The sequence below is a fragment of the Vigna umbellata genome, chromosome 5, assembly GCF_029865625.1.
Source record: "Vigna umbellata cultivar VRB3 chromosome 5, Vumbellata_1.0, whole genome shotgun sequence".
Classification (NCBI taxonomy): Eukaryota; Viridiplantae; Streptophyta; class Magnoliopsida; order Fabales; family Fabaceae; genus Vigna; species Vigna umbellata.
In genome coordinates this window covers 64,030,627-64,055,610 of record NC_142169.1, presented here as the reverse complement: position 1 = coordinate 64,055,610, position 24,984 = coordinate 64,030,627, and the positions used below count along the sequence as shown (strand labels likewise).

Genomic DNA, 24,984 nt, shown 5'->3' with positions numbered 1-24,984 from the left:
TTTCTGTCAGCACCACCACAAACCCATCTTCCCTCTAAAATATAAGTTATATATAGCCAATTCTACTCCAAGCAAATTTAACCAGCCATATTTTAGGGCGTTTCTTCTTTCAACGGTCTCATCAGGAAGGTAAATAAAAGTTGGACTTAAAAGGAATTCATTCTTTGAATTTCAACACCTTCACTTTCCAAACTCATTATCTGGGTCCTACCTGATCAAGTGCAAGGAGAACTCTCTGCCTCCATATTTGTTTCATTATATCTTTTGTTGTAACATCAGACATTAAGGTAAGCATTACATAAATTTATATGTAAGATGCGGTGCAATGATATAAATACGTTGTTATTACAAAGTTTCGTGTAATGAGATTTATCTGTACATTGCTCCTTACTATGTATCATCTGCTGCATGCATGCAGAAACCTTTTGCAAGCGTATAATGAGTTTCAGAGTGAGAGATCAAGAAAAAGAATCCGATTCTCCAAGAGAGGTTGGAGAGATTGACACAAGGGCTCCATTTCAATCTGTTAGAGCAGCAGTTAGTTTATTTGGTGAAGTAGCCGTGTCAAGGGACAAACGTTCTTTCAAGAGAAGATCGTCAGAGGTAAACATCAAACATAATTTTTCCTTAAATACAATTTAGTACAAGGACATCTGCTATTTGAAAATGAATAATTTATCCTTAAAAAAATATCTTTTTAAATTTAAGGATGTTAATTACCAGTTTGATTTTAAGATTAGAATATGTCGTTAATATTTTTCAATTGTGAGTTGCAGAATGTGCTGGAAAAGGAGACTCAGCTTCTCTTGGCCCAGAGAGAATTAACCACAATAAAGAAAAAGCTGGATAGTTCTGAGATCACAAAAGGAAAAGCACTTTCCGAGCTTGATAAGGCCAATTTAACACTTCAGGAATTGGCAAAGAAGCTCAACAGTGTGAGACAATCAAAGCAATCAGCCATAGAGGCTGCTGAAGCTGTGAAGAATCAAGCCAAAGAACTTGAACAGGCATTATCTCAAAAAGCTATAGGATATGAAGCATGGAAACAAGAACTAGAGCATGCAAGAAAAGAGTACACAACAACAGTAAAGGAACTAGATGCCTCCAAGCAAGAACTCAATAAAATCAGGCAGGATTTTGACACAGCTTTGGAGGCAAAACTGGCTGCATTCCAAACAGCGGGAGAGGCTCAGCGTTCTGCAAAATTGAACTCAGAAAAGCTCCAAGAACTCTCAAACCAAATTGCAACCATGAAAGAACAAATTCAACATTTGAAGGTTGCCTCATCACAAGCCCAAGATGGTCAGGTAAAGGCCATGGAAGAAAGAGAAGCACGAGTGAGTTTCTACAAAAATGCCAAGGAAGAAGCACAGAATAAATTGATGGCTTTGAAGAACGAATGTGACCAGGAACTAACACAGGGTCTAGAGGCCAAACTTCATGAAACAAGTATAGAGATTCAGGTTCTCCAAGAACAGGTGAAACAGGCACATGCTTCAGAGATGGATACAGTGAGAGTTATAACTTTGGAGATCGAAGAAGCCAAAAAAACACTTAAGGAAGTTCTAGAAGAGGAAACCTCCCTGAGAAACCTAGTGGATTTACTTAGGACAGAGTTAGAACAAGTCAAGAAAGAGCAAGAGAATCTCAAGGAGAAGGAAAAGGCAGCAGAAGCCCATGCTGCTACCCTAACTGATAAACTACGGAATGGATCAGAAGAGACAAGTTCTGCGGTGGAAAAAGAATCTGAAAACTGTGCTAAAGTAGAATTGAGGATCAAACAGCTTTCATTTGAGACAGAAGTTGCAAGAAAGGAAGAAGAAGAAATAAGAAGCAAAACTCAAGAGCTGAAGCATGAGGCTGAAAAATCCAAAGCTGTGGCAGAAGAATTGGAGAAGAAACTTGAGCTTTATATGAAACAGGCTGAGGAAGCCAGAGAAGCAGAACGAAAAGCCATTGTGGCGATGAAGATGATGTCTGAAAGTGTCGACAGTCAAGACACGGGCTCAGTTTTAGATGCTAATGGAAAGATCGTGTTGACAGTTGATGAGTTTGCAGCATTGAGTGGGAAAATCAAGGAATCTGAAGACTTGATTGACAGAACGGAAACAGCATCCATGGCTCAGGTGGAAGCAATCAACTTAAGAAAGAATGAAGTGAACAAAAAGGTGGAGGCAAACCTGAAAGCAATTGAGGAAATAAAAGCTGCGACAGACATGGCTCTGAAGAATGCAGAGATGGCAGATTCTGCTAAGGTTGTAGTTGAGAACGAACTAAAGAAGTGGCGTCTAGAAGAACAAAACTTTGAAGGCACAGAAAATTCTCCAAGATCAATCTCTCTGCGTATTTAAAAGTGAAAATCTCAGCCTCGGTTATGCAGCAAAAGGGACTAACACTTATCAGTATTCAATAGCATTCACTGGCTTTGTGCCTTAATTTCTCATGGGAGTTGAAAGGCTCCTTGCACCACATGATCAATCATTTAGCTTTCAAAGTCATATCACTGTTTCCAACTTCCATGCAAATGTGAATGCTTATTGTCAAATTCCTGGCTTCTTTAGTTCCTTGAGAACAGAAATTTTTCATGTTCTACATTTTTAGAGAAAACGTTCAGATCCTATTCTTTGGTGTTCATCGTTTACAAACGTGTCAATTAGGTGAAGAAGCTATAAACAAGTATAATCTTCAATGATGTTCTCCTAATAAGTATTTTTAAGAGAAAACAATTTAAAAAGTAAAATAAAATGGACTTCTGTCTGATATAACTAATATACAAATTAAAAACAAGAAGTTAAAAAAAGTATGCACAACTTTAATTTACGACATCAACTTCGTATTCTATTTCTATTTTTTTAACCTGAATGTATTTCCCAAGAAGTCATTCAAAATGGCTGCTGAAGCTACCTTCTGCTTATTCTTAGGAGAATTTCTTAGAAATGATAAAATAAAAGAGATTTGTTTGGAAAAAATCATAATCACTTTTATAAGGTAAAAATAATCGATTCTCTATATTAATTTATAGAAATTATTTTATATTAGTTTTCATATAAAATTTTATTTCAATTAATGTATGAGTTAATCCAACTTAGGAAGGAAGAAGTTTATTTTTTATTTCTTCTATTTTTTAAGAAGTGTTTACTTTTGAGTTTCTCTTAACATGTTTACAGAAAATTATCATATAAGAATAGTATGTGACTGTGACAATAAATCAAATGAACAATTAAGAAAAAAAACTGTTTTCAATGCATTGATTAATTATATATACATAATATAATTCACATCCCAAAAAAAAATATAAGAAAGTATCTCAACATATAACACTGTAATAATTGATTATTCTTACTTAATAGAAAAGATATACATAGTTTAAGATAGATCCTACTTATTGCATTAGATGTTGTTGGAAGAATTTTCTGTTCTCCATATAGGTACAAATTGAATGTCTTTTCATTATAATATTTTATGTAAAAAAATGGAAATGAATAGGCTCTTTTTCCCCACAAACATACACTATTTATCTCCAAGTTCAGTATTTCAAACACAAACTTTTATGTATTTGAATAGAGAAGGGAGTTTAAAGATTAAAAATGCAAATATCTAGCTTTAGAAGAAACATAATGGGAAAGATCACATTTAATAACATTTCTTACTTGCCTTATGGCATAATGCAAATCTAGGATCCGCTTTATTTTTACTACTACTCCCTAAATTTCTCAAGCTAACATAAACAAGGCTAACTTGTACTGCGGAATCCTGATGGTAGTGAAGAGGAAGAACCCTTGTACTATATTAGTTTTCAAATGGTTAGTAGGACTGGAAAAAGACCACATGACCAACATTGACAACAGTATCCATCAATCTTCAATCACAACTCCCATTGCTGATCTTAAACTTGTGTAGCTCAGACTCTAAAGTCTTGACAATCTCAGCTTTCTCAGCAGGAGGTTCAGGAAAATCTACATGGAACGATCCCTGCTTGATTGGTTCAACAGCTTCATGGATTCTGGATTGCTCCTTTATGTGATTGTAGAGCTTCTGATGGAAAGGATGATCCAAGGAATAGCAACTTTCATTTCCACTTCCATTATCTGAATGTTTCGATGATCCAGAGCCTTCTCTTTTACAGAAATGTGGCAGAGATGCAAAATCCATGATCTAGATGCAAATTTTATTTGTTAATTTCCACTGAAGGATATAAAAACAGACAACAGGTTATCAAACATTTATTTATGACAAAAAAAAGGAACTACTCCACAAGCTTATTAATAAGGACTGAACAGAAAAGTAAAGAAATTTTCAGGATAAGATTGTACACACTTCCACAGGAATGAACTACTCCGTTCTGGCTACTGCTACCTTTTATGGAAAAACAGTGCAGAGATACATATATGCCATAGAATAATTAATTTCTATGCTTGTAGATTTAAGCAGTGAAGAGCATGCATGCTGTTGAAAGAAATACAGAAAAGATTCTCATGCATAGGCATGTACTACTGTCTCTTATCTGGGGATAAAATTTCCAATTTAGCATCTCTACGACAAAATAAAAACAACCACTTTACCTTCAACAGTTCATCTCGCCCACAACCCGGCAAGACTTGCACTTTTCTTCTTGTTCTCTCTTGCAGAAGTGGCTTCACAACCTGCCAAAGCAAAGTGTTAAGCATTATCCCTAAGTGCATAACTTAAACCAATATAATGAACAAAAATATCATACAGAAAACAAAAGTCACAAGGAATACCTTCCAACAGGCTGAAAATATGTATGGGACATTTACAATGTAATAAGTATTTGTTTTCTCAGGGTAGTTCAGATCATCAATGGATGATATTATTGTTAACAACTGCATCAGCATGAAAGACAACTCAGCAATATAGGAAAATGTTTAAAAACAAAGGCAGTAGGTTGAACAAGTCTTCTGCTTTGTGCATTTCTGCACAAAGTAATAACAATAATAGTTTAATTTAAACTCAATCTTGGAGTGCAACGTTGAGTAAGTCCATTACTTCCAGATATGCTCTAGTTTACTGAACATGATAGCTGTATGAATCAGAAGTACCTTGATCTGATTTAGGGCTGACAACTTCAGACCAGTCATATCCAAAACTTTTATGCATGTGGTAATAGGCTGTCCATGCTTCTTTGATGCAGAAGGCTACAAGCATATACAGGTCAAAACAAATAAAAGGGCAGAAGCTAAATTAGCAGGTTAATAAAAAAATCAAGAATCTGAAGACTTCAAAGTGAAATGCCCACCAATATTACACGATCACGATATTCGTTAATTTGAATATGAGACTGCACATAATAATGAACCTGCAATCATACAAGCATGCAAAATAGTGTTAGAAAAGATAAGAACACAAGGCCTTTAAGATGAAGAAATAGATAGTGCCCCAAAGTCCCAAGGTAGCCGCTAAAAATGCTTACAGATGCTTTGTCAAATGTGCTAAGCCCAACACCAATTGCAAAGACAGGAAGACCCTGGAAAGTATGGAAGGCAGAACAAGCATTAAAATTGGGAAGATGTGATATAACAAGCAAGTTAGGTAATCTTGATTAATGACAATAAAAATGTAATCAAGAACAACTAAGACGATGTGTACTGAGATAAGATTGTGTTTGAAGAGCACCTCTCTTGAGTAACCTGACAAACCTATAAGTTGTGAATCACGAATGCCTCGGTATAAATCAGTAGGAAGTATGGGCTTCTGAAAAAATGAAACAGCATCCAAGCTTAACATGTAAGAACTCAGTCTTGTGCAATAAGTATACATTTTAATAAGATTTTGACAATAAATACACAAAGGGCCCCAATGAGAACATTTCCAAATTACAGACAAAACTCCAAACTAAAAAATCTGAACTGCCAAAAAAACGTCTAAACAATAAACTAGACTTACCGATAATATGTTGTCAATTTCATTTTGCACTCTCCAATTTAGACATTCGATTATCTGAAAAATAATACAGGCATCTACAACTAAGTTAAATGGATAACAGTCAATTTCCAACAATAAACTAATATTGCAAAATATCCATTACAGCACCGCCACAACACTATAACATGACTTTTCTGACCCCTCCACCATAAGAAATTTGTGAAGGGAGACCCACTTAGGTGGAGCCATATGCCACAACAGTATGTGTATACAGCAGAATTTGGGCCTTCTGACAGCCCTGTTTATCTTTGCATCAAACACATATGCAAATCATTCAATAAAACAACACTGCACATGTCTTACCATTTTATGTGCCTTGGAAACGTTCCACTCCCTTGCCTTTAGAAATCGAATTAAGGTTTCCGTAACACATCCTTGATGAACATTCTGCAAAAAACAGCAATTAAATTCCAAAAGAAGAGATAGAGTGCTTTTCTGGTGGCAAACATTTGTCCTTAAGCAGGTGCATTAAGTTGTCAAGAGATCACCAGATTTCACCAAACTCAAACTAGAATAAGTAGATAATCGCACACAATTGATTGAATTAGCAGCCATCCAGAAATAGAAAGATCTTATTACCAATTACATATTTGTCAGCACACTTAAACAATAAAAGGTGTGGAACACAAGAAATGATTGTCCCCTTCAACCAAGTTAACATTGAGTTTCGAAGAGAAACACAGAAGTTCAACATTGATACACCTACACACTTGAAATCAGATCTCATCCCCCTCCCCCTTTCTTTAGCTGAATCATCAGTATCCGAGAGAAGTCTTAAACAGAAGAGGAGGAGGAATGTAGAAGAGCCAATTAGTCAACAGCATCCATGAAACACACAGACAATCACCGGAATTTCAGGGTTCCAAAGACCACAGTAAACAAAATCCATTGAGCAATTTACACGGGTCAGACACAAAAAAGAGAGAGCTAGATCAGGGTCAGCTCGCAGATGTTGAACAAACAGACATCCAAGAAATAAAAACAGAAGAAAAAATATTAGAATGTTCAAAGCATATGGGAATGAGTAACCAAAATGGTCACCTGAAAAGTTCTCAGCAGTGGCTCCTCCTCAACTAGAAAGAAACAATTCAACAAAAGGAAGAAAGAAAAGAAAAAGGGGTGAGAGAGAAAAACAAAATAGAGAAAGATGAAAAAGAAAGAGAAGATGTGATAAAGGTAAAACCTTGATCCATGAGAGCTTGCAGCTTCTTGAGGGCATCCTCAGAAACAACAAGGCCCATTTTGTGTGTTGGTGAGAGAATGAAAAAAAACTAAAACCCCAGAAGAAGAGAGAAGAAAGAAAAAAGAGTAATTTTTGTCTGGTAGTTTTTGTAGCTTTAGCTTCACTCACTCACTATCTAGAGTGTTTGCATTGCTTGACTGTTACAGATACAGTACTGCACACCAAAGTTTGATGTTATATGCAGTCATTCCACTTAATGTTCAGTAAGTGACTCAGGTAGATAGTTACACAGATAGATATACCCAAGATTCAATCCACCATGCCATTCACCTCTCTCTTTCTCTCTTTCCCTCTTTCCCACTGTTTATATTAGTTTTAACCATTGGCTTTGCTTTTGTAATTATCTGGTTGGATGTCTTTTTCAAGACTACAATATTTTTTTATAAAATATATCATAATTGTTGTTCATGCTCAGTTATTAAAAATATAAACTAACTTTCTGTTATGTCTCTATTTTTTCCTTAATTTAAATTATATTTATTAATTGCAAATGTAAGAATATAACTAGTAATGCATGATTAAGATTGTCTTAAAACTTGAAATATAATAAAGAAAAAAAATTGGAGGGAATATCTTTCTTATTTTATCAGAACTACTTTTTCATAAATTAAATAAAATTGTTATAAACCATCAAATTTTGCTTTTTAATATTTAAATTAAAGCAATTCAATACTTTTAGCTTACTACAGTTAATTTTGTAGACAACTACTTAAGTGGCTTTGTATTAAGTAAAATATAAACAATTTAAAATAAAAATATGTACGATTAGTTTTTACTACAATTAAAGAAAAAACTGGAATGAGTTGTTGTTTTAAGAGAAAATATATTAAAGTAGTGATCATAAAAATTTATTTTAGTTTTACTGTCAAAAATATTTAATTAAATAATTAGCCTGTAAAAGATAAATATAGAAAATATAAAATCATAATTATAATTATTTTAAAATAATTTTTAAAACGTGATCACAATTATATTTTATAAATTAATGATATCGTGGTCTTCATTTATAACTGTGGAATGCTGATATAGGCATGACGAAATCTGAGCCTTCACTGCTCTGGTCCCGGCCTGCTCGATCTATATATTTTCCACCGACTGATTTAAATTTGACTTTTGCAAAGGTGACAATAATAGATAATTAAAAATCTAACTATTTAAAGTTTTAATTGGTTGTTTTCTTACTTATTTTGTCATGCACTTTATGGAGAAAAATCTAACCTATTCTCACATATTCTTTATGAAAAAAAAAAAGAATATACTTGCAGCATCATAATCCGGATTCCCTAATCATGAAGTTCCTATAACAGGTTAAATAAATGCTCCATTGGGAAACCTTAAATTTTATGGTTTTTCTTTTACTTTTTTTTTATTCAAAGTTAATGTTATTGGTTTCTTATTTAAGAGCCTCCTTTATGAATTTTACCAGTTACATAAGATAGTTTGTGTTTTATAAAACAAACCAATATTATGATTATTAGAAGATAACTAAACTCATTAACATTGTAATTGATTGGTGTGACTTTGGAAAAAATTAGTATAATTTAGATAACATGATAATATACAAGGTTAATAGTCAGCTACCAAAAATCAAGATTAATAAATAATATGATTAGATTTTATCTCTTTAGGGTTTATATATATATATATATATATATAACTAAGAGCTAATTAATCTGAACATTAGTATCAAACCATGAACCAAAACACACTTTGTATGATTTTTACTGTACCACCTGTTTTGCTAAGCAATTATAATTCATTGGTTGGAATGTATTTAATTTCATGAAACTAGTTTGTGAACTAGTTTTTATAAGCTCCAATCTTATAAAAATTTAATTTCACATTTTTTATATTTTAAAGTCAAACAAATTTATTCACTGTTGATATATAATTCGATTGTTAATAAAGAAGTGTTTTAGTTATTTAATTATAAAAATTATTTTATTTTTATCTTTTTTATTATTATTTTTTTCTTGTACTCAGTTTCTTTCTTTTGGCCACCAAACATAGCATTTAGCAAATAGGTGGTAGAATGGTGAAAAATAGATAATAAAGTAAAGGAAAGAAGATGATAAGATTGAAGAAATTACCTGGACATTTTACCTGGCGGTGGCATGGGCTCGAAATGGGCCAACAGTTGAATGTTTGATCAATTAAAGGAGCATGGTAAAAACATGCAACATGTTCTTCAAATTTTAAACATGGTTTTAACATATTCCATGGTGTTTGCCTCTATGGTCAACTTAGACATTTTCAGACTTTAATTCTGATTATACAGAAATGGTAAAAATACTTTTTTTTAAGGCAAAAGAGAAGGATGGGTGAATATTAAATGGTTTCAAAAAATGTGGAAGATTTGTCGGAAAGTAAAAACCCCAATTGTGGATGTCATTTTCGCATTGTATATAAAATTCTAAAGTGACATCAAAATACAATCAAAATTATGAGTTTTTATATCATCAATACAAATAAGTCAAATTAAAGAAGGATGAAAATATATTTTAAAAAATATTATCAATGATTTTAAAACAAATTTATTTTCTATTAAATCATTCCATTTTTTAAAACATGAAATATTCTCTCTTTTATATAAGTTTTCAATCTCAAGGCTTTTTTTTCTCCATCACAACATTTAATAAAGAGTCATAGACGATATCGAAATTTTAAATAATATAAGGTTTTTTTGTTTTAGGATAGGCTCTAACCATAGCTTTGATATCATATGAGAAAGTGAGTTTTAAGCCTAACTAAATCCCACAAAACCGGTTTGTAAGATGAGGTTTACATCCATTTATAAACTATGAATTGGTCTTATCTCTAGTCAATTTGGGACTTCCAACAATTAATCTATTACGATGTTTTGATTGTTATATTTTGCATTTATAAAGTTTTTTTAGTTTTTCTTTTCTTTTTTAATATGTTCAAAAGACTTTATAAATACTTTTGTGTTTTAGCCTATTATCTTGATATAAGAAAAACTAAACAATGTCGATGATTTTTAGAAAGTTGTAGTCATAAAATTTATATGATGGCGTAAATGTATATGAAAATGTTGATTTCTCAAAGTTATTAAGATAAACTCTTTCGGTCTTTTGTTTTGACTTTTTTTTTATAATCATAATCTGTATAAATATTAATCTACATTTGTTTAGTACTTTTTTTTATAAATATAACAAATCTATCACGGATTCAATTTAAATAAATTTGCAGATCAAATTTAATTTTGACCTAATTGTTTTAATTTAACTCGATTTAAATGTAAGATGACTTAAGATTTAAATCTAAGATGACTTAAGAGTTTTGGCCAGTACAAGAATTATATAGTTTTTATGAAGTGATTAAGTGATGATTTGAGAATTATATAGTTTTTATGAAGTAACTAATTGATGATGCTCTATGTGACATCCCAAAATATATAACAAAGTATATACGTAGAATGCATCAATTATAATAATAGAAACAGTTAGGAGTACGCAATAGATGGAATTAGGAGTACAGTTATCCAAGTCTGACTGGAAAACTTTAAAATATAAGTACAAGCTCATAATTCTCCAAAATACAGATCATGCTAAAATGAAGGCTAGAAGTTTTTCAAAATAAAAAGCTATTGAACATCATAGCTAGAAGAAATCCTAAGCACTAGGAGCTGGGTCTTCCTCATTCTCCAACGCTTGCTCCAAGGGTACATCATCACCTACTGCTCACATCCAAAGGATTGGATGATCATCGCAAGAGGGAAATCAAACACATGCAACACACACAAATGCAAGGGTGAGCTAGATCTCAAACAATCATACAATTCATTTTCAACCAATCTAGCATTTACCAGAATATCCATACACATAAGTCATCATAAACATAAGCATTTATTTAATAACACTCATCAAGACAAGTATCCTATCATGTTAAGACTCTAGACACGTCCGGACATAGAATGTATGTAGAGCTGGGGCGGGTTGTGCACTTGTGATGGCCTCTACTGCTTTGCAAAGCCATTGCCGAGGGGTTCCACCCGACCATACACAAGGCTAATCCGTTACCGCGGAATAGACCTCCAGTGATAGCGTCTACCCTAGGACCTCCCACTACTCCCACCACACGCGTCGATCCTCTCTAAGTGAGAATGAAAGACCGTTGGAGTGTTAGGGATAACCCCCCATATGGAAGCCTCTTACATTCATTCAATACACTAACTGATCTCACCGAGAGATCTAAATTTCCGATTTAATCCGACCATTTTAAATCTCATAATATTCCTTTTGAATCAACAATGTACATCATAAACCACTTATAATCATACACTTTCAACCAATCTGGATCACATGAAGATGCATTCATAAATTGTAACCGAAATATTTAATTAACAAAGCTTACTGGAATGAGAGAAAGCACAAAAGAAAATATCACTGGACGAACACTGTTTGGACGAGCGTCCAAAAGCCCTTGGGCGGACACTGTTTGGACGAACGTCCTAACACCATTGGACGAACTACTTGGACGAGCGCCCAAAAGTCCTTGGACGGACCCTGTTTGGACGAACGTCCTAACCGCTTGGACGAACTGCTTGGACGAGCGCCCAAAAGTCCTTGGACGGACCCTGTTGGACGAACGTCCTAACATCTTGGACGATCCCTATTTGGACGAACGCCAAAAGCACTTGGACGAACCCAATTTGGACGAACGCTGTTATAACTAGGACGAACGCTTCAATATCAAGCCTCATCATGACCGAACGCTAACTGATTACTAACACCGGCTCAAGGACGAACGCTAATCCCCCAACATTTGACCGAACGTCCCCAGACAAGGACGAACGCTAATCACACCAACCTTTGACCGAACGTCCCCAGACAAGGACGAACGCTAATCACACCAACCTTTGACCGAACGTCCCCAGACAAGGACGAACGCTAATCACTCCAACCTTTGACCGAACGTCCCCAGACAAGGACGAACGCTAATCACTAACACATTCCCATGGACGAACGCTATTACTATCATCTCCTAAGACCGAACGTTCATCCAACCAACATTTGACCGAACGTCACTCAGCACATGCATGGCCGAGCGTTCAGCTCCGCCATGGACGAACGCTCAGTTTGCGCGTTCTGCAGAATTTAATTCTGCAGAATTCTCAGAACTCTGCAGAATGGTAACAGAACCTCCCTTAACCATTTCTAACCACTTTTCCCAACTTCTTAGACTCTTAATTCTCATTTTAGACTTAATTAAACTTATCCAAATGATTCTAAACATTTCTACCACCATTTTTAAGTGATTAAAGTTCACTTTCAGCATCCAAAACACTAATTTCAACAACTTAGGGACCCAAATTCGATTCCACTACTTGGAACCTGTTTTCAACTACTGTTATGCTTCTAACAAGTCACAATGGACTTGTCTAGGCTGCCCAAACAGTCCAGGAACACTGCAGCCTTCATTTACTCAAAATCCCTACCTCACTTCCTCTAAAATGACCAAAAAGTGACCCTAAGACACTTGATTTTCCTTCCTATCAACACCATAACAAATTTTACACACCAAAACAGTTCCAACATACATAATTCATCACTCAAAATCATCCCAAACAGTTCACATCCATCAATCACCACATTCACGTAGCACTCACACTTTCATACATGCATTTCAAGTTAGCAAAATTCAAAATTATGCTTCCAACAACATACCAATTTGAAAATCATTATGTAATCACGTCATACAGTAAAATCAAAAAGAGAACTAGCTCCCCTTACCTCTAGTGTAGACAACCAAGCTCAAGTAGAAACCCTAGACCACTTGCTTGCACTTTCAAAAGGTTAGAATCACCTATAAATCATCAATTGATGATAGAAAACGAATCTTAGCACCAAATAGAAGCTAGATTATGGAAGAAAACGAAATGGGTTGCATGCACCAAGTTCAATCACATGCTTACAACCCTAGGGCACATGAGAAAGGGGGTTTTCTTACCGGTTCAGATTTGGGAAAATTGACCGACTAAGAGCAACACCCGCTACTTTGTGATCGTTGGGGCAGCACCTAATCAAGATTTTAATGGTTCAGTGTGAAGGATGGAAAGGGAGAAGATGTAGGAGGAGGAGAGAGCTTGCTGGAAGGGGAATGGTTTCTCAGACAAGAGGAATGAGTTAAAACCCACTGTTTCCAAACTAATGTAATTTTATTTTAAAGTACTCAACCTCTCATCCTTTGCCACTTGTCATCCCCTTTTTGCTGACTCAAATCCAAGTCCTTACATTCTCCCCAACAACAAGAATTTTCGTCCTCGAAAATTAGGACTTACCAGAAAACAAGTGAGGATATGACTTCTTCATCTCTTCCTCTTTCTCCCAGGTAGAATCGCCGGTTCTACTGTCCCAAATGACTTTGATCAGTCTGGTAGCTTTCCCATCTGGTCGTTTGGATAGCCTCTCATCTACTTTGACCGGTTGCATCTCTATAGAGAGATCTTCCTTGACTCGTACAGTGTCAGCTTCCAACACATGAGAAGGGTCGGGGACATACTTCCGAAGCTGAGAAACATGAAAGACTGGATGGAGATTAGCTAGCTGGGGCGGCATAGCTATCTCATATGCGACTGGTCCGATGCGTCTAGTAATCTGATATGGCCCAAGGTATCTGGGAGAAAGCTTCTTAGCACGGATAGCCCTCCCTACTCCAGTAGTAGGTGTCACACGAATAAACACATGGTCATCGGCCTCGAACTCCAAAGGCCTGCGTCTCCTGTCAGCATATGATTTCTGCCTACTCTGTGAGGCTCTCATTCTCTCTTGAATTACTCTCACTTTCTCAGTCGTTTGTTGCACTATTTCTGGCCCAGCCAACACAAACTCCCCATCCTGGAACCAGCATAAAGGTGTCCTGCAGCGCCTCCCATACAGAGCTTCGAACGGTGCCATTCCAATACTGGTTTGAAAGCTGTTATTATATGTGAACTCCACCAATGGTAGCACTTCATCCCAGACTCCCAGATGATCAAGTACACACGTCCTAAGCAAATCCTCCAATGACTGTATAGTCCGTTCTGACTGACCATCAGTCTGAGGATGGTAAGCAGAACTCATCTGGAGTTTACTGCCCATCTCATTCTGTAAAGTCTGCCAGAAACGCGAAGTGAAGCGGGGGTCTCTGTCCGATATGATGCTGGAAGGCACACCATGCAATCTAACTATTTCCTTGATGTACAACTGAGCTAACTTCTGCATAGACATCTTCAAATTAATTGCTAAGAAGTGGGCACTCTTGGTCAATCTATCAACTATTACCCAGATGGCATCATGCTTTCTGACAGTGTGTGGCAAATGGGTTACGAAATCCATGGCAATGCTGTCCCATTTCCACTCAGGAACCTCAGGTTGTTGTAACATACCACCTGGCCTCTGGTGTTCTATCTTAGCCTTCTGACAGGTAAGGCAAGAGGAAACAAATTTAGCTATATCACTTTTCATTCCTGACCACCAAAATGACTCCTTGAGGTCCTGGTACATTTTAGTCATGCCGGGATGCATGCTAAAACGACTGCGATGTCCTTCTTCTAAAATCACTCTTTTCAGCTCTCCATCATTTGGTATACATGTTCTTCCTCTGAATCGTAGAAGACCGTCTGTCCCAGTGTTAAAATCTTTTCCTTGTTCTTTACCAATTAAAGCCCTTGACTTCTGAAGCTCGGGGTCTACTAGTTGTCCCTCCTTAATTCTTTCAAAGATACTACTTGATATAACCAATTTGCAACATCTAATGCCATCAGGTTCAAATTCTACATCCAGCTTTAAATCACTGAAGCTCTCAACTAGCTCCAACTCTTTAACCATCAATGCAGAAACATGTACTGACTTTCTGCTTAAGGCATCAGCAACTACATTTGCCTTCCCGGGATGATAAAGAAGGTCAAAATCGTAATCCTTCAAGAATTCCATCCACCTTCTCTGTCTCATATTAAGCTCCTTCTGATCAAAGAGATACTTCAGGCTCTTGTGATCACTGAACACCTGAAATTGAGCTCCATACAAATAATGTCTCCATATCTTGAGAGCAAACACCACTGCAGCTAATTCCAGGTCATGTGTAGGGTAGTTTCTCTCATGAATCTTTAGTTGTCTTGAGGCATATGCAACAACTCTTCTTTCTTGCATCAAGACACATCCTAATCCCTGATAGGAAGCATCACAGAAAACCTCAAAAGGTTTACCTGTGTCAGGAATGGCCAATACTGGAGCGCTAGTCAATCTCTGCTTCAACTCCTGAAAGCTAGCCTCACAACGGTCTGTCCATGCAAATGGAGTGTCTTTCCTAGTTAGCTGTGTCAAAGGGGCTACAATCTTAGAGAAATCTTCAATGAAGCGACGGTAGTAGCCTGCTAACCCAACAAAGCTTCTGACCTCAGTGACTGACTTTGGTCTTTCCCATTGCAACACGGCTTGAACCTTGGCCGGATCTACAGAAATCCCATCAGCTGATATAATATGACCAAGGAACTGCACTTCTCTCATCCAGAACTCACATTTTGAGAGCTTGGCATACAACTTTCTTTCTCTCAATATCCTCAGCACTGTTCTAAGATGATCGGCGTGTTCTTCTTCACTCTTAGAATATATTAGAATGTCATCTATGAAGACGACAACGAATTTATCTAGGAAAGGTCGAAAAATCCTATTCATGTAATCCATGAATATGGCAGGGGCATTAGTCACACCAAAGGGCATGACCACATACTCGTAATGGCCATATCTGGATCTAAAGGCTGTCTTCTGAACATCATCAGCCTTAACTAATATTTGGTGATAGCCGGACCGTAGATCAATCTTGGAAAACACAACTGCCCCATGTAGCTGGTCCATCAGATCATCAATTCTAGGCAAAGGGTACTTATTCTTGATGGTTAATTTGTTAAGTTGCCTGTAATCCACACACAATCTCGAACTGCCATCCTTCTTCTTTACCAGTAATACCGGCGCACCCCAAGGAGAAACACTAGGCCGGATGAACTGTTTCTCCAACAACTCTTCAATCTGCTTTTTCAATTCGGCCAATTCGGCTGGCGCCATGCGATATGGGGCTATAGAGATAGGCCCTGCTCCAGATACAAGGTCTATAGAAAACTCTACCTCTCTTGGAGGAGGTAAGCCAGGAATCTCCTCAGGAAACACATCAAGAAATTCACTGACTACCGAGAGGTCTACGTCAGCATCTCCTTGCTTTACTTCCATGTGTGATAGTATCAGGAAACAACATGCACCTTCTATTAGGTCTTGCCTCAACACACCAAGAGTCAGAGGTGTGTAATCCTCCTCATTGGGAAATACTAGCTTCTTCTCTCCACAATCAATGAGAATACGATTGACAGACAGCCAATCCATCCCTAGGATGACATCCAAACCCTGCAAAGGCAAACATATCAAGTTTACCTTGTACTGACGCCCCTCAACCACTACTGAACATCTAACACAAACTGTAGATGTCTTCACTATCCCAGAAGTAGGAGTAGATACAGTCAAGTCATACTGTAGCTCTCTCACTGGTAACCCCAACTCTCTAGCACAAGTCTCAGACACAAATGAGTGTGTCGCTCCAGAGTCAAACAACACCATGCAAGATCTACCACCCAATACACATGTACCGAAAATCAAATCACCTGAGCTAGCTGCTTCTGTCCCTGTCAGTGCATAAACACGTCCAGTGGCCTGAGGTCTGATGCCACCTCTGTGCTGAGATCTCCCTGCATGCTGTGGCTGGGAAGTAGCTCTCCTTCCCATAGGGCAATCACGCTCATAGTGGCCCTCCTTGTGGCATCGGTTGCACCTCCGAAAATTAGTCCTCTGGGGACATGAAGACAAGTAGTGCGAACCGCCACATCCATAGCATCTCACGCCACTCTGAGATGAGGACTGGCTCGGCTGAACGGAAGGCTGAGAAGATCCTCCAGAACTACGAGAAGAAGAAGATCTGGAGTATGGTGTCTTCCTGGAACTGGACCCGCCTCTAGACATGGCTGGTCCCCCAACCCTCAGGGGCTGGGCCTGACGGCTCGAGTATCCCTCAGCTTCTTTCTTTGTCTTCTCCATATCCCTAGCCATCTCCACAAGAGCTGGAAACTCCCTCAGACGATGACCTCTCACCAAGAGCTTGATGTCGCCACGCAACCCGTTTTCAAACTTGCGGCATTGCCACTCTTCATCCACTGTCATGGTGTTAAATCTAAGAAGATGTTTGAAGCGGTCAGTATACTCAGATACCGACATATTCCCCTGCACTAGCTCCAAAAACTCCACTTCCTTAGCATATCTAAGAGTGTCAGGGAAGTATTCCCTATAGAACTTCCTCTTAAATAAGTCCCATGTGACAGGGGTTCTAGCTCCCTCCAAGATCAACCGTGTACTGCTCCACCAGTGGCCAGCTTCCCCGGTCAACAGATATTGAGTGTAGGCCAGCTTCCTCTCATCAGGACACCCCTTAGCCTCATAGATTCTCTCCATGTCCCTAAACCAATGGTCTGCTTCATCAGGGCTACATTTCCCAGTGAATCGGGCTGGATGATGTTGGAGAAAACTCTCCAGACTCCACTCCTGGGCAGGAGTAGCAGAGGAAGAAGCACCTGGAGTGGCCCTGCCGCTAGTCAACACTTCAATGAGCTGTCTTTGAGTGTTCTCAGATGCCACTCTAGCATTCTCAGCCGACATCCTAGCAGCTTCCAGGTTTTGTAGTGCAATGGTATTCTGTTGCACCAAATTAGCATTCTGTTGCTGTAATGCTTGCAGCACCTCATTCAGCATCTGATTAGAGTCAGACGGATCGGCCTGTGGGGGAGGAGGAGGAAGCCTAGGTGCCATATTCTGTTTAAGAGCAGAGAGTAAAACAATTAGTCTTACTCAAGAATTTAGAATGCTTCCGTACAATTAAGGCACATAAGCACAAACAAAGGATGCACACACCCTACAGGTTCTTTAAGGATAAAAACTGCTCTGATACCATAAATGTGACATCCCAAAATATATAACAAAGTATATACGTAGAATGCATCAATTATAATAATAGAAACAGTTAGGAGTACGCAATAGATGGAATTAGGAGTACAGTTATCCAAGTCTGACTGGAAAACTTTAAAATATAAGTACAAGCTCATAATTCTCCAAAATACAGATCATGCTAAAATGAAGGCTAGAAGTTTTTCAAAATAAAAAGCTATTGAACATCATAGCTAGAAGAAATCCTAAGCACTAGGAGCTGGGTCTTCCTCATTCTCCAACGCTTGCTCCAAGGGTACATCATCACCTACTGCTCACATCCAAAGGATTGGATGATCATCGCAAGAGGGAAATCAAACACATGCAACACACACAAATGCAAGGGTGAGCTAGATCTCAAACAATCATACAATTCATTTTCAACCAATCTAGCATTTACCAGAATATCCATACACATAAGTCATCATAAACATAAGCATTTATTTAATAACACTCATCAAGACAAGTATCCTATCATGTTAAGACTCTAGACACGTCCGGACATAGAATGTATGTAGAGCTGGGGCGGGTTGTGCACTTGTGATGGCCTCTACTGCTTTGCAAAGCCATTGCCGAGGGGTTCCACCCGACCATACACAAGGCTAATCCGTTACCGCGGAATAGACCTCAGTGATAGCGTCTACCCTAGGACCTCCCACTACTCCCACCACACGCGTCGATCCTCTCTAAGTGAGAATGAAAGACCGTTGGAGTGTTAGGGATAACCCCCCCATATGGAAGCCTCTTACATTCATTCAATACACTAACTGATCTCACCGAGAGATCTAAATTTCCGATTTAATCCGACCATTTTAAATCTCATAATATTCCTTTTGAATCAACAATGTACATCATAAACCACTTATAATCATACACTTTCAACCAATCTGGATCACATGAAGATGCATTCATAAATTGTAACCGAAATATTTAATTAACAAAGCTTACTGGAATGAGAGAAAGCACAAAAGAAAATATCACTGGACGAACACTGTTTGGACGAGCGTCCAAAAGCCCTTGGGCGGACCCTGTTTGGACGAACGTCCTAACCGCTTGGACGAACTGCTTGGACGAGCGCCCAAAAGTCCTTGGACGGACCCTGTTGGACGAACGTCCTAACATCTTGGACGATCCCTATTTGGACGAACGCCAAAAGCACTTGGACGAACCCAATTTGGACGAACGCTGTTATAACTAGGACGAACGCTTCAATATCAAGCCTCATCATGACCGAACGCTAACTGATTACTAACACCGGCTCAAGGACGAACGCTAATCCCCCAACAGTTGACCGAACGTCCCCAGACAAGGACGAACGCTAATCACACCAACCTTTGACCGAACGTCCCCAGACAAGGACGAACGCTAATCACACCAACCTTTGACCGAACGTCCCCAGACAAGGACGAACGCTAATCACTCCAACCTTTGACCGAACGTCCCCAGACAAGGACGAACGCTAATCACTAACACATTCCCATGGACGAACGCTATTACTATCATCTCCTAAGACCGAACGTTCATCCAACCAACATTTGACCGAACGTCACTCAGCACATGCATGGCCGAGCGTTCAGCTCCGCCATGGACGAACGCTCAGTTTGCGCGTTCTGCAGAATTTAATTCTGCAGAATTCTCAGAACTCTGCAGAATGGTAACAGAACCTCCCTTAACCATTTCTAACCACTTTTCCCAACTTCTTAGACTCTTAATTCTCATTTTAGACTTAATTAAACTTATCCAAATGATTCTAAACATTTCTACCACCATTTTTAAGTGATTAAAGTTCACTTTCAGCATCCAAAACACTAATTTCAACAACTTAGGGACCCAAATTCGATTCCACTACTTGGAACCTGTTTTCAACTACTGTTATGCTTCTAACAAGTCACAATGGACTTGTCTAGGCTGCCCAAACAGTCCAGGAACACTGCAGCCTTCATTTACTCAAAATCCCTACCTCACTTCCTCTAAAATGACCAAAAAGTGACCCTAAGACACTTGATTTTCCTTCCTATCAACACCATAACAAATTTTACACACCAAAACAGTTCCAACATACATAATTCATCACTCAAAATCATCCCAAACAGTTCACATCCATCAATCACCACATTCACGTAGCACTCACACTTTCATACATGCATTTCAAGTTAGCAAAATTCAAAATTATGCTTCCAACAACATACCAATTTGAAAATCATTATGTAATCACGTCATACAGTAAAATCAAAAAGAGAACTAGCTCCCCTTACCTCTAGTGTAGACAACCAAGCTCAAGTAGAAACCCTAGACCACTTGCTTGCACTTTCAAAAGGTTAGAATCACCTATAAATCATCAATTGATGATAGAAAACGAATCTTAGCACCAAATAGAAGCTAGATTATGGAAGAAAACGAAATGGGTTGCATGCACCAAGTTCAATCACATGCTTACAACCCTAGGGCACATGAGAAAGGGGGTTTTCTTACCGGTTCAGATTTGGGAAAATTGACCGACTAAGAGCAACACCCGCTACTTTGTGATCGTTGGGGCAGCACCTAATCAAGATTTTAATGGTTCAGTGTGAAGGATGGAAAGGGAGAAGATGTAGGAGGAGGAGAGAGCTTGCTGGAAGGGGAATGGTTTCTCAGACAAGAGGAATGAGTTAAAACCCACTGTTTCCAAACTAATGTAATTTTATTTTAAAGTACTCAACCTCTCATCCTTTGCCACTTGTCATCCCCTTTTTGCTGACTCAAATCCAAGTCCTTACACTCTACATATTTATTATTATAAAAATTATGGATGTAAATACATGTGCAAGGTTGCTTTTCTTATCTAAAAGAGAAAGTTGCACTATCTCACATAACATACAAGCACCACCTATCATGATAACTCTACGTAATGCATCTTTTACTTTTCACAAAGGATATTACTAAAAGCAATTCATATTTCTTTTTATTAAGATAGCATTTGAAGGTCATGAAAAAACATATAAAAAAAGTTTTAATGAAAAAAAAATGTCCCTCAACAAAAGAAAGCATAACATGAAACTTTACCTTTTAAAGTGTCATCCTTCCACCTTGTTAACATGAACGGATTGATTGGTTTTGATATTGAATGTTAAAATGTTATGATTGCTTACAAATTAGTTTTGTTTTGATTCAAGATGAAACAAAAAAAAAAAAGCTATACATTTTGGTTTTAAAAATTTTATTCAACTCAACCTATAAGTTAAAGTATTAGTTTATTTTGATTATTAGGTTTAAGTGAAAACATAAATTGTTATATTTAGAAAATTATATAATCGTTCATATTTACCAGTGTATTGTATTAGCCATTAATAACATGAAATATTTTTGTAGACTATTATAACATTCATTTATTCTTGTTAAATTATATTTTATTTCTCTTTAAGTAAAACATGAAATCTACCATGTGTGATCTATTTAATATAATAATAAATACACAAATTATTTAATTCAAATGTTATATGAAAACCAAACGGTTGTTTCGATAGGAAAAAAAATAGATTGGATGGAACACGGTTTTTCTTAAATTAATAGGTTTAAGTAGGATAATCATAAGATGAATGCGAGTTTGTAGCATTTCATTTCAATATCTATATCCATATTTAATGCTTATAAAATTTATATTTCATCCTGTTTTGATAAAATATATCCATATCCATGATTTTAGCGATGTGTTTATTGTTTCAGATATTAATTAAACAATCATTTTATGAAAAAATAAAAAAATACGATAAAGAAAAAATAATATTATGATATAATGTCATAAAGACTTAAATATTTACACAATTAAATACTTGAAAATGAGATATTTAAAAAAAAAAACATAAACAGTAAACAATAAATAAAAGTAATAAGAAAATGTGAAAATAATTAAATGTGTGTTGTGAACTTTATTTAATTTAAATACATTATTTAAATGAAAATGCATAAAAAATTGTGTAATCAAAGTTGTAGTAAGATAAAAAAATATTTTAGTAATATGAAATGAATTTTGTAGATATTAAATAATGAATTAAGATAAATAGTGAAAAATTATTCGATTAAAAAAATAAGAATTTTTCAAATGAAATGAAATTAAGAATAAGAGATCTCGGTAAAAAAGTAAGTTTGTTAGATTATTTATTTCATTATGAGTGTTTTAATAATTAAAGACGAGAATATAAACACGAAAATAATTATAAATATGAAACAATTGTATATATACTCATACTATTCCTAAACTCAATTTAAATACTTAAAAGTTATTTATTCATATATTCTATACTTAATCAAAGCAAATTTTTCTTATCAAAATCGAGACAAATTTAACACTATTTTAGACAACATCGGTTATAACGAACTCAATAAAATATCAAACAAAAAATAATATTTTCCATCTTTACATTTAAGAATCAAACACGTGTCATGCGTTATAGACTTTTTTATTTGCTTTCTATGTGTTCGTTTGAAACGATTAAGGAAAATATATGAACGGCTCCGTTAACTCATCTAAAAATTTGTTTACTTATTAAAAGTTTAGATAGGTTTTTACCTAAACAATTTAATAGTCAATGAGAAAAATATTTATGTAAAACAAATTATAAATCATCATGGTTGAAATAATTTATCATGGAACATTAATGAAAGTTAATAGGTTTGACTTTATAAGAATCTTCGAACAGCTAATAAAATATAAATTTGTTTTTAAGATCCCATCTTATTTTCATTCATAACAACTCATTTAAATATACATTTTACAATCAAACCAATAAACACTATTTTTTTTTAAGTTTAAAAAACTTGTTTATGACAGAAACATTTCAACACTAAAAATAATAAATAACTATTTGGGTTTCATATATATATAATTAAAATAATAGTACTAACAGAAAAATATTATTTATGTTTACTTAAATAAGTTAAACATTTTAGAATGAAAGAGCTTTTGAATAATTTCAAACTTAATATATGGCATTCGAAGTTTTATTCAAGGTGTATCCCTAGTCTAGGCGAATAGATGGTTTGTCAAGCCTATGCACATATTTTGACTAAGTTTAATAGTCAAACGTCATTATTTGACAACTAAATTATTTAATGTGTCATCTTTTGCAAAATAATATAAAGTAATTAATTCTTAAAAACATACAATTTGACATATATAAATATAGAGAATATAAAAGTATACTAATATTATATATAAATATCAATATTAATACTATTTAAATAAATTGTATATTTATAAACATACATAAATACTAAGATATGTTCTTATAAGATTTTTAAAAGATTGAAAATATACAAACAAAAAAAGTCATAATAATAAAAACTATGAACAACTCCGACACTACCTAGTTTGTTGGTATAATCAGGTTAGTTAGTCACTTAAAAGTTCAGCAAGTTGGGTTGATTTAGTATAAAAAAAATTATGATAATATTTTTTAAGATTTGTTCAAATTATATTCAAAATTTTATGTTATTTTAATTTTGTACAAATTTATATTTTATTTTAAATATTGTCATTTCTCTTTATATTACATATATATTCTCAATAAAAAAAACTCATTATTATAATAATAAAAATATAGAGGTGTAAGAGTATTTAAAATAATCTCATAAATATCTTACTTTTTTTTAAAAATAAAATCATATTAATTCTCTATGAGATTTTTGTCAAAATTCTCACACTTTTCTCTTTATACTACTATTTGATTTTTTATAAACCTTTACATTATATTTTTTATTAATTATATGGACATTGTGTAACATCCCAAAAATACAGTATAAAACAATATCATAAAATACTCACATATTAACAATATTACAGTTAAGTTCAGAAAGGAAGATTACGCTTATGACCGAACGACCTTACAAAATATTACAGAAATTAAACTTTACAAAGCTAAATACTTGACCGAACAGTTCCAACAAAACAATCTTAAACCGAACGGATATACAAAACGAAGTAACTATAACTACCGAACGGTTCTATGGTTCGGCCTTAACCTCCACTTCTTCAAGAGCCTCTTCCAGCAACTCCTCTCCTTCTGCTCACATCCACAGGATGATCATTGCAACAGAAAACGACAACAGGAAAGACAAAACAAACAAGACAGGAAATAGGGTAAGCTTATATAATTTAATTAATTCAATACACATATAATTCATATCAATCTGATATAATTCCATAATTCAATCAATCCCTCAATCATACATTAATGCATGCAATGACCAACCATTTGACTCTGACTGTCCGGACTGTGTGAATTCTGTGTAGCTACGACGTTTTTGCACACGGGTGATGTAGTAGTTGGGATGTCTCAACAACTGTCACCCGAGGTTAGTCCATTCTTACATCGCCCATCTTAACCTTATGGACTAGGACCTCATGTCATTCTCACACATGATTTACTCCTCTCTACTTGAGAATGAGTAATCATAGAATATCAGGATAAACGCCACCTTAGCATGACCACATTCATACTTTACCAATCCATAACAAATCTTGAGATATTCCTCCCTAGAATACTCTTTCATATCCATACCATTCAAATCACATCATACTTTAAAGTCATCATACTTCATTATCAATACATTCAAACTGAATCAAGGAAACAATATTCCATCTTAGAAGCAAGACCGAACGAGAGAAATACTTCTTAAGCTAATCTAACCAAACACTTAGTGTAAGACCGAGCGGTCTTTCACTTATCCACCAAATAGGACCGAGCGGTCCATGAGAGGCAAGACTTGTCATAAGCCTAACACTTATAATAATGATAAGAAAAG

The 24,984-nt window shown here is 35.8% G+C and overlaps 2 protein-coding genes across 2 annotated transcripts; one reads left to right on the top strand and one right to left on the bottom strand.

The window, feature by feature from the left end:
* The first annotated feature begins 438 nt into the window (after window positions 1–438).
* On the top strand, window positions 439–2,370 carry LOC124848676 (WEB family protein At1g12150-like). The gene is made up of 2 exons (XM_047326431.2): window positions 439–603; window positions 777–2,370. The coding sequence occupies exons 1-2, from the start codon at window positions 439–441 to the stop codon at window positions 2,349–2,351; spliced, it is 1,740 nt and encodes a 579-aa protein (XP_047182387.2). The 3' UTR covers window positions 2,352–2,370.
* Window positions 2,371–3,581: 1,211 nt separating this feature from the next.
* On the bottom strand, window positions 3,582–7,433 carry LOC124848656 (phosphatidylinositol/phosphatidylcholine transfer protein SFH9-like). The gene is made up of 11 exons (XM_047326399.2): window positions 7,127–7,433; window positions 6,985–7,016; window positions 6,247–6,330; window positions 5,905–5,958; window positions 5,635–5,712; window positions 5,432–5,485; window positions 5,258–5,317; window positions 5,061–5,156; window positions 4,743–4,844; window positions 4,563–4,643; window positions 3,582–4,155 (listed from the first exon to the last, which is right to left on the bottom strand). The coding sequence occupies exons 1-11, from the start codon at window positions 7,182–7,184 to the stop codon at window positions 3,862–3,864; spliced, it is 993 nt and encodes a 330-aa protein (XP_047182355.2). The 5' UTR covers window positions 7,185–7,433; the 3' UTR covers window positions 3,582–3,861.
* Between the last annotated feature and the right edge of the window lie 17,551 nt (window positions 7,434–24,984).